At 33.0% G+C, this 17,893-nt stretch overlaps 1 protein-coding gene across 1 annotated transcript; it reads right to left on the bottom strand.

Annotated features, from left to right (window-relative positions):
- Positions 1-11,350: 11,350 nt before the first annotated feature.
- LOC116106148 (disease resistance protein SUMM2-like) lies at positions 11,351-14,077 on the bottom strand. Its single transcript, XM_031392495.1, has one exon. It carries the CDS (start codon positions 14,075-14,077, stop codon positions 11,351-11,353), a length of 2,727 nt encoding a protein of 908 aa, XP_031248355.1.
- Positions 14,078-17,893: the final 3,816 nt, after the last annotated feature.

The raw sequence follows: 17,893 nt of genomic DNA, 5'->3' as shown, positions 1-17,893 counted from the left end.
GAAAGCCCACTTGAACCCTTATTGGATCCATTTGCAAGATCCTCAAGGCCCAAACTCTTACACCCTTATTCGTAGACTTGATTAGGATCATTGATCAAGCTTTGAGCTAATAAAGTAAGCTTTTTCAACTAATGGGGTGGTTAAAGACATGGATCCTAGAATTCAGGAATCATGTCCCTTTTGCATTAAATAGGTATAGTCTTGTTTTTTTGAATGAATGGCTTGTATTTATTTGTGTAATATTTGTTAATTTTATTTCTTTGTATTGTATTTGTAGATTACCTAGTTAGCCTTGTAATTGCCTATATAAAGGCAACTATTCTCCTTTGTAATACTTAGTTTTATGAAATATCAAAATTTGGTTTAACCATTGAGAGAACTTTGTGTTCTTGTTGTGTTTTCTTTATCCAAGTCTTGGCAAGGAGATTTGGTGGTGAATCAATTCAAGTTGGTGGAGAATTCCTTTATGCTTGAAGTGTTTTCTACTTGTCTTAACCCAAAATTGAAAGTAAGTATGACATTGCTCCTCTAGTGTATTTTGGCCGAATTTAAGCTTGAATTTAGGGCATATTTTGTTGTGTTTTGTTGTTGCAAATTGGTTGGAATTGGATCAGAAGTAACGAGATGAAAAGAAGATAATGAAGATGAAATGAAGAGATCGACAATGGAAGAGAGAAAATATGAGTTGGGCTTGACAAGGAATGAAAAACTGGGGAAAAGCATAAAAGAAACCCACTTTTTGGAATTGAAAATCGGGTATAAAAGTTCACTCGGTTTTCTCCCAAAAGCGGTTGGACCGGTGGGTTGCTACAGTAAACCGGTCCAACCGCGAGTCAAACTGGGTAGATTAATATTCCCGGTTTTTAAGTCTGCCCGACCTAACTCAGTGGCCGAGTCCCAATTGAACCGGATAAACCGGCTGGGCTAGGCCGGGTTTTAAAACATTGGTGTACCTAAAATATTATAATAATAATCCATGTTTCTTCAACCGATTTTACTTTGCATTATTATAATAATGTTTCTTCAATTTTGACTAAAACATCCTCTCCCATTTTCTTATCCTAAAAGCCCTGTATAAAGTCCTCATGCACTTCACTTGCATCTGCCTCACCTCTTGAACCTCCAAAAGCACTTGCTTCTTCATCTTCTTCCTTCTCTTCTATCATAAATTTAGCTTTGGTCCTGAAGTGCTGGCATTGGTATTTGCTACTATGGAAGTCCTGATCGAAAGCAAGAATTTCTCCATTAATTTTAGGCTTTTTTTCCCTCCTTTGCTAAATATTTTCATTTTTTTTTCTGATGAAACCCCAAACTGAAAACATTCTTGGATATCCATTTCTATTTATCCTGTTATTGATTCTTGCTCTTCTTTTACTGCTAGCTTTTCTCTTCACACTCGTCACACTCCCTCTTAATACGAGTCGTCCCATCTTCTTGCATCCTAAAAAGTTCTCTCTTCTTTTGGCTCCATCAATTTTATTCTCATTCATTTTGCCACCCTTACGTTTCTTAGTAGCCTATTTGTTTATCATTATCATATCTCCATGGTATGCACTACGGAGTCTAATCAAACGCTTCTTCAACTACCTTCTTCACACTCTACCATCACTTCCTACCATCTTCATCACTTGGATTAACTAAAACCAAGAAAATCCAGAGCCGGCTCTTGCTACAGTTGAAGAGATTGAAGGGCTTAAAGGAGGAGACAACTTAGTAGGAGATGATATGGAGATGGATCAAGTTAGTGTCGGACTTAACTTAGCAAGAGATGATGTAGAGATGGAGCAAGTTAGTTTCGGACTTAACTTAGCATGAAATGATATGGAGATGAAGCAAGTTAGCGTCTATGTAGAGACAGGGTGATGTTTAATTTGTCATGTTGCTATATGACCTTCCAATAAGTACATGTGGTATAATAAGGTATTTGGAGTCAATTGGTTGATTGTCAATTAATTTGATTTTGTTGTGATGTATTTTTTTTTCTTTTAATTTATTAATGTATCCAATAAAGGAATTGTTGCTGCCTGTCCTGTTTATCATCCATCTTGGATCAAGTTCATGTTTATCAGACATCTTTGCCATTTGATTTTGATATATTATATCTTGGTAAAAAAGAAAAAAAAAATCTATATTCACCTTCGGATTACATCTATCCAAGTTAATAGAAAATTTGGAAAATAAAAAAATTGGAACATAAATTGGGCATGAAAAAAAAAAAAAAAAAGTAAAAATGCACTATTTTAATAATATATACTTTTGCTGTGAAGTAAGTCGAAAGGTTGCACAGTTCCATGCATACTCTGTTTCCCAAACTAGAAAGCAGGGAAAAAAACAAATGTTCACGATCGGTTTCAGCTTGCTTGCTCTCTCTCTCTCTCTCTCTAATGGTGATACTCATTTACTCTTTCTGGTTTTATTTTAGTTGTAATGTTGTTGCCTTTTCGATCTGGCTACTCTGATAGGTTTCATTTGGTCGTGATTCCAAAACTTGGAGTGTTAGTTCTCTTTTCTCCATTTTTCTTTTAGTTTGTTTTTTGAGTTCAAGATTTGGGTATACTTTGAATGCTTAAACTAGTTGATTGTGAGCAGTCCAGAGTGTCTGTATGGCACTGTGTTTCAATTATGCCATGGTTATGCAATATTTTATTGCATAAAATATTTTAATATGTTATGAAAACATATGCGTGCATGGATAAAATAGTCTTTATGCAATTACTATTTTATTGCATAAAATATTTTAATGAACAACGGTCATCTGAACATAAGCAGATATTCATTGCCGTATATCAAAATCCATCAGCTTATTCTACTTTGAACATTTACATAATTTAAGGAGATAGGGAAGTGCAAGTGGGTACGTAAATGTTATACTGTTATTGTCTTTACTCCACCCACCCCCGGGTCCCACATGCAACAACTTCATTCATTACCTTGGAAACAAATAGGCCATTAAGAAACGTAAGGGTGAGGTGACAAAATGAATGGAAACAGTATGTGGTCACTTGGACCCTTGCAGTCCAATAATTCCAAACTAAATCCATATCTCTTTTCTATTAGTATTCATCTAAGTTTCAATATCATTTTCTCAATAAATAATAGGTTTTAACTGATCCATTTCAATATTTCAAATGGACTAAAATGGACCTTTTATATTACTCCCTTACAATTGCATCCCTAGCCGTAGGATCGAGCAAAGTCCTTGGCTAAGGATGACAATGGTATGTTCCATCCTTATATATATATAGGAACATATTAAAATAAATGGATACCCTATATAAGATCTTCATCACAGGGTTGTATTGTTTGGTAAATAGGATAATATATAATTAAAGAAAAAGTTTCCTTAATGTCGACTATTTTTTTAATACCCTTGCGGTTGGATTTTGAGGAGATGCTCACCGTTCATTACATATTAACATCCGTGTAGTTTTAAAAATATATAATTTATAACTGTACTTTTTAGTATATTAATATTAAAAATTTTTAAAAATTAAAAATGTGTGTGCATATGACAATGCCATTACTCATCTTAACAATATAATGTAGACAGTCAGATTCGAGTCAAAATCATACAGAATTTCATCTGTGCCCTTAAACTCTTTAAATAACTGAAGTGAAGTCTCGTTGCACAATTTGTTGAAGCTTCAAATTTGCTTTGGTCCCTGTCCCAGTCCTCGCTTTGCTTCTTCATCTTCTTCCTTCTCTTCTATATTATAAATTTAGTTTTGGTCCTGAAGTGCTCAGATTGCTTCTTCATCTTCTTCCATCTCTTCTGTTATAAATTTAGTTTTCGTCCTAAAGTGGTCGCATTGGTATTTGCTATTATCCAAGTCATGAATTTCTCTCTTGATTTGAGGCTTCTATTCCCTCCACTGCTAAATATATTCATTTTCTTCCTATTAATGAAACTCCAGGCCGAAAGCATTCTTCAATATCCCCTTCTATTTATCATGTTATTGGTTCTTGCTCTTCTTTTACTACTAACTTTCCTTTTTACACGCATCACACTCTCATTTTATACGAGCGGACCCATCATCTTGCGTCCCGGGAATTTTTTTCTTCTACTAGCCTTGTCAATCCTAGCGTCATTCTTTTTGCCACCCTTAAGTTTCTTAGTAGTCTATCTGTTTCTCATTATTATATCTCCATGGTATGCACTGCTATGGAATCTAATTGAACGCTTCTTCAACTGCTTTCTTCGCACTCTATCATCCCTTCCTAACATCTTCATCACTTGGGTCAACAAAAATCAAGAAAACCCAGAACCAGCTGCTGCTATAATTGAAGAGATTGATCTGGAATTAGAAGATGACTTAACCGAGCTTAATCTGGAGCAAATTATTCAGAGTGGTGGTTAATTTGTCATGTTGCTATAAGACTTTGCCATAAGTACGCTAAGTTATTCTTATTTGGAGTTACCGGTTGTGGTAGCAGTTGTTTGATTGTAAATTAATTTCAGTTTGTTGTGATGTACATTTTTTGTTTCTTTTAATTTATTGATGTATACAAGCTGCTGACTGTCCTGTTTATCATCCATCATGGATAAAGTTTATAGTTAATTTGAGTTTGTTGTGATGTATTTTTTTGTTTCTTTTAGTTTATTAATGTATCCAAGCTGTTGACTGTCCTGTTTGTCATCCAATCTTGGATGAAGTTTATGGTTATCAGAAGCCATCTTTGCCGTTGGATTTTGATATATTATATCTGGGTCAAAAAGAAAATAATCCGATAAGGGTAAAAATGCACTATTTTAATAATAGTTCTATACTCTGTTTCCCAAAGCAGAATGCAAGTAAAAAAAACAAATGCTCACTATCTGTTTCAGCTTGCTCTCTCTCACTCTCTCTTATGGTGACAGCGTGACAGGTGATACTTGTTTACTCTTTCTGGTTTTATTTTAGTCGTAGTGTTGTTGCCTTTTCGATCTGGCTGCTCTGACTGGTTTCATTTGGCCGTGATTCCAAACTTGGAGTGTTCGTTCTCTTTTCTCCCTTTTTCTTCTAGTTTGTTTTTGTGTTCAAGATTTGGGTCATCGTAGTTGTGGAAAGTGTGAGTAAAATCGAAAAGATGCATCTGATCTATAGAAGTTACATTTTCTTATTTGAGGGATTATGTTAATCTGATTAGAGTTTTGAGACTAAAATATAGGTTTTTGTATTGATTTGAAGCTCTTTATTTATCTTCTCGTTCGTTATTTATATTTTGGGAAATTGGAAGACAAAGAAGCTAGAAGGGTACCAAACCATTAATCTCCCAGCTTTACTCGAGTCATTAATTTTTGAAGCTTGTTTATTCAATAATTCTTATGATGTGTATTTTACCTTATAATTTGTTTTTTACGAAATCAGAAATAAGAAAACATAAGGCTTTTGTTGTGCCACCAAAACCCGGAAATTCAACATCAAACTTCTCTAGAAGTCTTCCGTGGATCAATATGTCTGGTAATATACAATTCCAGTTGGGCATATGCGTTTATTCACCAGTTACTGACTTTGTATTTGTCTTTGTGGATTAGCAGAATTTCTTTTGCTAGCCTCAGTGTTATTCTATCACGGACCAAGAAGAGTCACAACACCTAGTATTGTGGGATTCTTGGTGTCTTGAAAATGCAAATCAAGATGAACTGAAGCTTATTTGGTGGAGGCATTTCTGTTTTTAGAAGTCAAAAGTGAGACCTAAGATATATGCTGTAATCACCTTTTTCTTCTCAAAATTTATGTGGCATTTTCATTTCCTTTCTTGAAATGGTCATGGGACCATCTTGCACATTTCTCTTTACTTCATGTTTTCTCTGCTCTTTGCCCATCTTTCATATGCCTACTGGATTGGATGGAGTTTATTTGTCACTTGTAAAAGATTTCATGAAATATTGAATATGATGTTTAGCTCCTGGGAATGTTAATGTAAATTAATATTCTGTTGATTGTAGGAGCATCCATACTTGAACAGGCCATGGTACAAATTGCATCTATGCGGTACTAGCGAATGGATGAAGTTGCTTTTCCTCAGCAATGCTGCCCCAGATAAACATGGAGAAGCTGTTGAACAGTATCTAGTCTCTTGGTTCTCAGTTGTTGGACAGGAAGTTTGTCTTAGGATCCCATTTGAAATGTTGAACCATAGTAATCGGGCGTTGCTAATTAAATTGTGGGTGGGCATAGACATGGGATGAATGTCTGTGCTAAATCTTGCATTGCTTGCCCTCTATAACTCTTATTAGGATTTTTTTTTATTATTATTATTTTTTTTTTAATTATGAATCAGTTATAGGAATTGACTCATACTTCTGTGGTTTTTAGCGGTTATTAATTTATGAACAATGTGGTGAAGTTGCATTTAGAAAAAGAAAGGAAGAGCTAGGATCTTTATGAATTTGAGTTTTGTCTGTATGAATTTATAAAGGAGTTTACTTCTTGTTTTATGCAGGACCCTATTGGAGCTCAGTCCTGAGAGAACAAGAAGCAACACTACTGGGACTGGTTAAGAAACTTACATTGTGTAGCCAAGTTATTCCCCTCCAACCCAATGCCATTGTCTTCCCCAAAAAACTTAAATTGTAAATGGAATTTTCAGTATATACATATGTTTACTTTGTGCTTAAAAGGCTGTTTTGTTCATTGTGGACGTAAGTTGTGTTAGCAGCTGTATAGGCAGTACATAGATAATATAATTTTTCTTCTGATAGTATATCAATTTCCTTGAAGCAACTCATTTTATCTTAATTTCAAGTTTCAGCTACTTGAGTTATTTATATTGATGGCAATTTTCTGGTTCTGAATGCAAAATATTTGTGGCGTGCCATCGATCACAACTTGTTCCAAGCTGCGCTGCTTTTGGTAGAGGTTATTTTGAGGTGGTTCTGAGTCTTCTTGATTTTGGTTGATGATGGAGAAAAAAATGGTGGTAGTAGAAGAAGTAATAGCAGAATGGAGAGGATAAAAAAAGTATGGCATCTTTAAAATTGGAAGAGAAGAAGCTGCATAGAACCATCCCAACACTTTTCACAATTGGATTTGGATAACGGCAGAAAGAAAACGATAAAATTCAGTCAAACGATGGACCATTTTTACATTTTATTATAATAACAATACCAAAACAGTTACCGTACTCCTTCCAAAACTTATAATCCATTGGCAACAACTTTCAATGTTTATTCAAAATATCTTTTCTATCTCTTGAATTAATACATTTAACTAAAATAAATGTTATTTGGGGTGGTAACCAGGTTCTAAAAACCGGATTGGTTCCCAAGTTCACCAGTTCGACTCATGACGTCAGGAACAAAAATATACCCCATAGCAGTCCATACAATAGAGATATAATGTAACAAATACGCCTAGTACAACTTTTTAAATACAAATCTTAATACCATAAATTTGCATTCTCTTACATGACTATCAATTTCAATTATTATACATGCCCTTCTTTCTTCTTTTCTTTGTGCTACATTCTATACATTAATCTATATTGTCATATTAATCATTATAAATTCAATCTAACATATGGCACAACATATATATTTTGGCTAAATTCTAATTTCTTTCTAACATTCTTAACTAAACTTTTGGCCAATACAAAAAATTCTCAAAATATTATAGAACAATTCTATAGCTTGTAATATATAATAAGGCATGAAAACTATACTCATACCAATCAATTTCTAAAATGGTCATGTATTTAATGCAAAACCAAACTTCTATTTCTTTGATGTTTCTTTTGATATCTATACTTGGGAAAACTTTTCTATTCTTTAAGCAATAAAATCACTTATTGTTTGTAATTAATCTCAAAACAAGAAACAACAATATACTCATTTGGCCAAGCCATCTTCTTGCGTCTTGAAAAATTTTCTCTTCTCCTAGCTTTGTTAACCCTAGCGTCATTCGTTTTACCACCCTCACATTTCTTACTAGCCTATTTGTTTCTCATTATCATACTCCATTCTATGCACTGCATGGAGTCTAATTGAAAGCTTCTTCAACTACCTTCTTCACACTCTACCATCATTTCCTACCATCTTCATCACTTGGGTTAACCAAAACCAAGAAAACCTAAAACCAACTCTTGCTACAGTTGAAGATTTTGAAGAAGTTGAAGTAAGAGGTAACCTAATTGAGCATGATCTAAAGCAAATTGGAATTCATAGATAGGCAGCTAGTGTCTCTGTAGAGACATGGTGATGGTTAATTTGCCATGTTGCTATATTGAGAATGTAATTCATGACTTTGCAATTAGTACACGTGGTACAAAGGTTGGAATTGGCCGTTATTTGGACTTTGTAGTAATTTAGTAAGTTGTGACGGTTATTTGTCAATTAGTTTAATTTTGTTGTGAAGTATTTTCTGATTCTTTACTTTATTAATGTATCCAATAAAGGTATTGTTGTTGCTTGTCCTGTTTATCATCCAACTCGATTGGACCATGACATAGAACGTCTAGCGGATGAATTCCTAGAGCGGGCTGAGCGTTAGAAGCTCATACGTAAAGCCCAAATGTCCTAAATGAGCATGTCCTGTTCAAACGGCTATAACTTTTGATCTGGAAGGAGTTTCGGGGCCTATAAGATATTAATAGAAAGCTCTTTTCGAGCCTACAATGTGTTTAGTTGGTTAGAGGTCATTTTCAAGGTCAAAATCCACCGTTTTGACGTGTTTTAGGGTTATTTTAGTTTTTTGCGCGTTTTTTCCTATTTTATTTTGGGTTTTCATGTTTTAATTAATTTAGATTTTGTTTTCTTTGTTATTAGGAGTCTTATTAGAGTTGGTTGTCATCCTGTATAAACTTATTTTTTGTTTTGGATGCTACACAATGAATTATTCAGATTTTATTTCAAATTTTAAGGCTTAAGTTTTTGTGATTGAGACTTGTTATCAGTTTTAAATGTATAGTCAAGTGCTAACCTTGTTGTTATGCTAACTCGCTGTGTCATATCAAGTTTATGGTTACTGAAAGCTATCTTTGTTGTTGGATTTTGATATATTTCATCTTGGTAAAAAAGAAAAAAAATCCTATGTTAACCGTTGGATTACTCCTATCCAAATTAAAACAAAATCTAGAAAATAAAAAAATTGGAACTATGGGCAGTGAAAAAAAAGAAGGTAAAAGTGCAAAATCTGGTCACTTGTGCCACTGCTAAAACTAGCTTCTCTAGAACACAATTCCAGAGATGATGTCAGATCTAATCCCTTTTCAGAAACTCCGGTTTCTGTCGTTATATTGTCTAAAGAATTTGAAGAGCATCTTCGGGAAGGCCTTGCCCTTCCAACATCTCAAGGAAATTGAAGTATTTGACAGCCCTAAGCTTAAGAAGCTTCCACTAGATTCAAATAGTGCAAAGGAACATAAAATTGTTATCAAGGGACAGAAAGAGTGGTGGAAAGAGTTGCAAGGGGAGGATGAAGCCACTCTAAATGCTTTTCTTCCTTGTTTCAAATCTCTCGGAGGGTTATTAAGGGCACTAATTGAGCTAGGAAAATGAAAGGCTGTGCAACAACCATTGGGCCTACTTTTTCAGAACTGTATTAGAGGTCCATCCCTCCTCCTTTCCCAAGGTTTGATCTAATCTTTTATAATTTTGAAAAATTGGATTATTACTTGTACAAATATTTCGCAGTCAAAGGATAAGATTAGTATAATTTATAATGGTGAAGCGAATTTTATAATATTTAACTTTGGCTATGCATTTTCTTTCTTACTTTTAAGTTTTAATTCCTATTTTGGTTTGCCTTGTGAACTTCGATGAAATTCCCATTATAATTCTAATTGTTCATAGAACAGAGTGCAGCAAAATGAATTCTTTAAACTCTGTATAATTCTATCATCTGTTTCTCTTGTTTCATACTCGGTAGTTTAACAACCAGCAGACCTGCTATTGAATGAGTTACAGAAATTTCTCTTCCTCGTGAAAGGTTTGAACTCTCTTATAATTCTATCATCTCTTCAATACTCTGTAGCTTTAGTTTACATGATGAACTTTAAATTTCTTATTAATTTGGAAAAATAATTGATTTTTTATTGGACAGAGAAAGGAAGTATTGAACTACTACTTTTAAAACAAGACTTGCAGCTAGGAAGAAGCTAACTAAAAAACCCAATCAGGCAAGTAAAAGTGCAAAATCTGGTCACTTGTGTTGCGCCACAGCTAAGACTGGCTCCTCTGGAACACAATCCCATTTTGAATATCAAACTTGGTGGTGAGTATAAATAGCTCCTCCGGAATAATTGATGGTTTATTGGGCACAGAAAGGAAGAATTGAATTAGTTCTTTACAACACAGACTTTAGAGTACATGCTGTCAATATTAATCTGACTACTGATGGTAAAGCAGAATCTATCACTAAAGTTGATCCAGGAGGTTGGAATTCTTGACCTTCAAAAGGCTGCATGCATTGTCTTCTGTAGCACTCACATAAAAATGCAAATACTGTCCAAAAGCTGTATCAAGCTTTGCCTCTCGGCAGTTAAATGTGATACAACATGCATTCCTCTTATCAAGCTGATCATTCCATTGAAAGAAAGGCTACTAGTTGTACTATTAAACAAAGGAAATTAACAGAACATGTAAGTAATCAATCAATAACCATTCTAAATTAAACTGCAGAACACAATTAAGTATATTAACCTTCCACAGGTTTGCACCACAAAGTAGAGCTTCTAATGCCACATTCAACAGCATTTTGCAGTGCCTCATAAATTCACGATTGTTATTGATCTATCTGCAAATAATTCAATAAACATAGTTTTCAGATCAGATGTTTGAAGTCCGCGGATTCATGGTAATATGCAAGAAGATAATAAAGTATATTCTATATGACATAAAAACATAAAATCTATTTAATATTCTTCCAATAATCTAACATGTCTTTCCGCAAATTTTAAAAGTAGTATATTTTTTATGTGAGAAGAAGATTCAAATTCTTTGTTCTCCATAACATAAAAACATAAAGTACATTCTATATGTCAAGAAACTAGTTAGCACTTAGATACCAGTGATGCGAATTTCACATCCAACAATCTGGCGCTAGAAATAAATTTATTTCAGATGTGCGAAGGACAAGGCCTTCACAATAGATGCTCTTCACATTTTAATGAAATAACAAATACTTCAAAACAAAGGAGATATTTGTTTTGGGTTTTCAATCTAACCAATCTTCAAGTAATTTTTGAAAAGTCTTTAAAGAAATCCTAAATAGCAGTTGGGGTTAGATTTGATATTGGAAGTAATTAATTAATAATCTAAAGATATCTCAATGAGTCTGTGATGCTCATATAAATAATTATTTTCTAATTAGATAAAATTTTAAAGATTTTTTCAAGCAATCTTGACAACACTACAAGCTACATTCAGTAATCAACAATTTTTGAAACAAATATAGATAAAATTGCATACCAGAAAGAAACAAGGAAGAAAAGCATTCCGAGTGGCTTCGTCCTCCCATTGCAAATTTTTCCACCACTCTTCGTCTCCCTCGATAACAATTTTATGTTCCTTTGCACTATTGGCATCCAGTGGAAGCTTCATAAGCTTTGGGCAGAAACTTACATAAATTTCCTTGAGATGTGGGAAGGGCAAGGCCTTCCCAAAGATGCTCTTCAAATTCTTTAGACAATCTAACAAAAGAAATTGGAGTTTCTGAAAAGGGATTATATCTGACATCATCCCTGGAACTTCACCCAATTTTTCAACATTGATGATTTCTTTCATCGCATCACAACTGTGTATAGAAAGAAACTTGAGGTTTGGAATAAAAGCAATCCATGTCAAATCCCTCAAACAGTTGCAATTTGATAGTGTTATATCGTGAAGACTGGAGAAACTAGATGGTTCCCGTATTTTTTGTACATCCCCTACCTTCACCATACCAGAGCCGTGCCATTCATAAATTTCTAGTTGACAAAGATGCCTGAGAGTTGCCAGAGCTGCAATATTGAACGACGTTAACTCACGAAAGCCTTTAAGGAATAGAGATTGAGTACAACTCTGTAACTTAACGGAACTCAAAAGTCTTTGGAGAGCATCGTAACTTCCCAAGGTGATGGACAGCACATTTAAATATTCCAAACAATCACATTCCTCCACCAATACTTCACCACCACCATCAAATAAAACATTATCCTTTGTTCTATATTTAGCACTGATACCACATTTTCTCATTCTCAATGTACGTAAACTTTGAAGATTAGATATCAATTGACGCGGAATTGTTCGTAGCCGGGTCGTATTCTCCAAGCTCAAACATTTAAGATCTGTTAAGGCTTTTAGTTCAACCGGCAGCTTTATTATAGGTGTACTTGATAGATTAAGATATTGTAATGAAACCAATTTTGATACTCCAACCGGTAATTTAGAAAGCCCACGACTAAATGACAGATTCAAAACTTTAAGAGAAGGCATAAAGTCAAAGAAGTTATCACAGACAAATGATAACGCACCTTTATTGAGAAACAAAGTTTGGAGATCATGGCATCTAGGTGTTTGTGACAAAACCATATCAATGCCTATTAATGATATTTTTCTTACTCCAACCCATTTTCCAATCTCTGGTGCTTGAGTTAATCCAGTGCCTGCTTGAACTAAATAATTTTCTTTTTCCTTCTCAATATCATTAGCTATCCATAAAAGCATGTCACGTATCACATCATGCAATTTTACAAGATAATCTCCTTTTTCATCTTCCTTATCTTTTTCTTCTTCCAATAAACATGCATGAACAAGGATACCAATAATATAATATCCCTCGTCATATACTTCGCTTCTATTAGAGTCATCCAAAAAACCCTCACCTATCCAACAGTCTATCAATTGCTGTTTACTAATCAGAAAATCTTCTGGATATAAACAACAATATAAAAGACAAGATCTAATTTTGTCACTAGGCAAACTATCATAACTGAACTTTAAAAGAGTATACACTTCTGTCCCCATACCTGCAAATTTAGATGCTGAGTTCCTTAACAACTTTGCTGCATGCCTCCATTCTTGAGGTGTGTTCTTGCAAGACATGGCTCGACTAACAGCTAATAGCGCAAGGGGTAGTCCACCACACTCTTTGGCTACAACTTTTGCAAATTGAGGAATATCAGGATGGTCCAAAACTTCACTTTGTAGTTTCTCCTCAAACAATTTCCAAGCCTCCTCATCTCTCAAATAGTCCACTTTGAAATTCTTGTCAGCTTTCATGGAGCCGCAAACTTCAAAAGACCGAGTTGTGAACACTACTTTCGATACAGATTTTGAGTTTGGAATAGGGACACCCACTTCAGTTAAATTAATCCAGCTCCATATATCATCCAGCAATAAAACAAACTTCTTGCTACTCAATATCTTGAAGATATCCCCAGCTTTCTTTTGAAGACTTCTTTTCTTCCAAGATTCATCCTTTAAACCTATCTTTTCGCCAATGTCTTCTTGAATCTTTTCAAAATTTGGAACTCTAGATACCACCACCCAAATAACAACATCAAAACTTTGAAGCTCATTGCAGAACTTATTGTTGATTTGTTTTAGTAAGGTTGTTTTGCCAACTCCCCCGGTGCCGTAGATGCCAATGATTCCCACTTCTTCTCCAACGAGGCATTTCCAAACTTTATCAAATGTGGATTCCAATCCGAGTATTGTTGGTTCAAGAGGAATTTCATCTGCAACGTCATCTGGTACCCTCTCAGCTACCTGTTGGAAAGCAGCTCCCTCACGCCTTAGCTCAGCCACATCTTTCAGCTTTTTAGCCACTTGTTTTCCATACTCATAGCTTGACTTGCAGTTCTTGGAACAGTAGCCTCCAAGACATAATTTGTCAGTTTGTTGAGATTTGAGTTGAAGTAGTTCATCAACTTCGGCTTCTGCCTCTTGCACCTCTTGAAGCCAGCCTTGAACACGGTCCATCCGTTTCATCTGGTTTTGTTCATCAACGCAAACCCTCCGCGTAACATCATTTCTGGTTTGAATTAATTGTTGCAAGTCAGTCTCCAAGGCTTGGAGATTATCTTTGAGGTCGCGAACGTGTTTTGCCCTTCTAATAGTGCAATCTAAGAAGCGAGAAAGAACAGGATCAAATGAACATGAGACAACGTTACCCATAGTTTGTGAGAAGATGTAGTTCAAATGAAGAGAGATAGAGAAGTGATGAGTTTAAAGAAAATAATAATAGAGAAGATTTTTGTGTTGAAGAAAATAATAATAGAGAACAATGGCCCACGATATATGTCCAACTCCATGATTGATCACATGCATGACAGCTTTAAAGCCTTAAATCTTTCTCTTACTGTTTTAAATCAACTCCATGATTGGAGGCTACTGTTCTTTTTTATTATTTTATTTTAATTCTTTTCAAAACAACGTCTTAAATCCTTTTAAAATCTTTCTCTTACTGCTTTAAATCAACAAATTCAGTTGACTTAATTTTATTTTAAAATTTCTTAAAAGCCTTTTAAAGCCTTTATTTACCATAAACAATAGCTTTACTCAAATTATTTTACTTGAAATATTTTTTTCTAAAACCTAAGATAAATGCTTTTATGATTATATTAATTTATTGATTTATTTTAGATTAATCCCCTTTTTTTATTAAATTTTATTCAATAAAAATGTTTTTATCTCATCAAAATTTTTACTTTATCACTTTATATATCTTATTTTATGTTTATATTAATGAGAGATAATCATATTAAAGAAAGATAATTAGGAAACTAATGAAGTCTAAAATATGCCGCTGGAAAAATATTTAATAAAATAAATGGACTTTCAATGAGATAAATTCTCATTAAAGTAAAGCTAATTAGATTAAATAAAAGAGTAATTCATTTTGGATGATAAAGGGCCGAGATTCATTTAAGGAAATGGTAAACAAAAGAGATTAATAATTCGATAAATTTAAATGCTTACTCAACATAATCTCAACCATATCACGGGTTGGTTATATCATGGTTGTCATTAATGTTCCCTTTATTTTCATAAGCACTTATCCTTAATTTTCTCTAGTCTTTCTTATTGTTTATATAGGAAGTGGGTGGGTGGATACATATGTTGAAGTTTTCTTTAATTTAATTATAGGAAGTGGGTAGTTGGGTGGATACAAATGTTGAAGTTTTCTTTAATTTAATTAGACTGATTCCATTTCCAGCTGTACATGGGATAGGCAACAGTAACTCTTGCTAATAGGCTCAAAATTTTCACATTTAAAAGAAAGACCTGTCCCAAGACTATATAAAATATCCTAAGCTTAAAACACTGCTTGTCTAAATAAATTACAAATTCAAATTCAAATTCAAACTCATTAACGAACGGGCCTAATTAATATGGTTCCTTTGACTCTAATTTAATTAAGAAATTATAAACATAAATTGTAGTTTACACTATGTCAGAGAACAAATTTTCCTAATAGAATATAATAGTGGATGAGAAAATATCGTTTTGAAATTTGATGGCTAAAAAAAGTGTCATTTTGAAACTCAATGGTGGGAAAATTTCTTTCTCCCTTAACTTAAAACAAATTATGTCTGGCTCCACATATAAGAATCTTAAGTTAAACATAACTTTATCCACAAAATTCTCATATTAAAATCTAAAATTATTAACGTGTTATTTCATCTTATTTAATTGTATTTATATCAAAATAACTTTCATTTATCACAATCAATATTATATTCATTCTCTTTATTTACACAATTCTCATAATAAATTTGATTTATTTACTTTCAGAATAAGGTGAATGTTTGTATTTTCTTCTTGGATGGTTTCATGCATGTATTCATGAAACCATCCAAGAAGAATATATATATTAAATTAATCATGTATTAGGTGGCTAATAATATGGTATTAGATGTATACAATGACTTGGGCATTGAGTCTTCTTTTACTATCCAGCGATCCAACCTCTCTTACTAGATGTATAAAATGACTTGGACATTGACTCATCTTCAAATTGACTGTTGTAAGATGATTGGAGACTTTAAATTAAATAATTAAATAAACCAATATTAATAGAGAGTTTCCTCTCAGTAATTCATTAAATAGATAAAAGTTAAAAAAATATATATATATATTTTAATTTATTAAAAAAATATTTGAAAGTGAAATATTACTAACAGGATAAATGAGACTTGTTTTTTTATATTAGTTATTCATGCAATCCCAACGCCCCCCCTTTTTTTTTCCGCATTTGCCATTATAAAGTGCAGTAAGAATACTTCGAACAATACAGTAAGATTATTATTCAGAATCCAAAAAGGTTCAACCGATCTTTTTTAGTATGCTACAACTAATGTTGCTGGTAGCCTTCCTGCAAGCACAATTGGATATATTGTCTACTGATTTACTTGATGGTATTGATAATATTGCTAACTCATTGTTGAAGATTGTAGTCAACCATCTCTAATGGTCGTTGGCGGCAGAACTAGGTGAATATATGTATATAAGCCCAATTGCATTAAATTAATCATGTATTAGGGGGTTAATAATATGGTATTAGATGTATAAAATGACTTGGGCATTGAGTGTTCTTTTCCCATCCAACGATCCAATCTCTTTTATTAGGATAATATTTCATATACAAACTTACTCAAATAAATTGATGTATTTTAAGATGATTGAGAGACTTTAAATTAAAAGTAAATTAAATAATTAAATGAACCAAGAGACTTTCCTCTCAGTAATCCATTAAATAGAGAAAAGTGTAAAAAAAAAAAAATGATTTTAATCTTATCATACCTTACTATTCTGTCAAATCTAATGAAATAATTACTTTTCTATTCAATTCAAAATCCAATTCTATTCTATTCAACTCAAAATATTTAACAATTACATTTTTCAATAAAAGTTTTAAAATTAACAAAAATACTCCCACCCACCCAAGCCATTATCACCTGCTAGCAGCCACCGCTACCACTACCGTCACTATAACAACGCACGACCAGTTGAATCTAGCCGATCGTGCACCAATCTGTCTATTACTAGCCAGATCTATGACCAAAGATCTGGCCGTTTTCAGCCAAATCGGCGCACGATTAGCCAGATCCAATGGATTACGCACCATTCTGGTGATTTCTGACCACCGACTGTCGATGATAGTTGGGTGGGTGGTAGTGTTTTTGTTAATTTATAAACTTTTATTGTGGGGGGTGTTTAGTTAAATTAACAAATATAAGAGGTTAAAAATATCTAAATATTTTCCAAAACACATTCTCAAAATCCTATCCTATTTGATTAAATAGTATTCTACAATACAATGCTATTGTAAAAAGTAAAACAAAATATGGAAGCAGAAGTGTGAAAACAAACATATTCAATAAAAATGTTTTTATCTCGTAAAAAAATTTATTTTATCATTTTATATATCTTATTTTATGTTTATATTAATGAGAGATAATCATATTAAAGAAAGATAATTAGGAAACTAATGAAGTCCGCTGGAAAAATATTTAATAAAATAAAAGGACTTTCAATGAGATAAATTCTCATTAAACTAAAGCTAATTAGATTAAATAAAAGAGTAATTCATTTTGGATGATAAAGGGCCGAGATTCATTTAAGGAAATAGTAAACAAAAGAGATTAATAATTTGATAAATTTAAATGCTTTTATCAAGAAAATAGTATGATGAATATGTCTAATATATTCTAAATAAATCAATAAAAGAGATAAAAATGTATAAATTATGAACTATATAATGTTAATCCAAGAATGAAATATAAAATTAATTTATTTTCAGCATTAATTATAATAATTGAATATAAATGCATTATTATTGATAAATAATATTGGAACATTATCTACCATTTAAAATATTTTTTTACAGAAATGACTTATTTTAAACTTGGCAAACAGTTAACAAAAGGTCATAATAGGTATTTCCATGTTAAAATATTAAATAATAAACATTTTCAATAAATGGGAAAA

The sequence above is a fragment of the Pistacia vera genome, unplaced genomic scaffold, assembly GCF_008641045.1.
Source record: "Pistacia vera cultivar Batoury unplaced genomic scaffold, PisVer_v2 Contig51, whole genome shotgun sequence".
In the NCBI taxonomy this organism is placed as follows: domain Eukaryota; kingdom Viridiplantae; phylum Streptophyta; class Magnoliopsida; order Sapindales; family Anacardiaceae; genus Pistacia; species Pistacia vera.
This window is presented reverse-complemented; position numbering and strand designations above follow the sequence as displayed.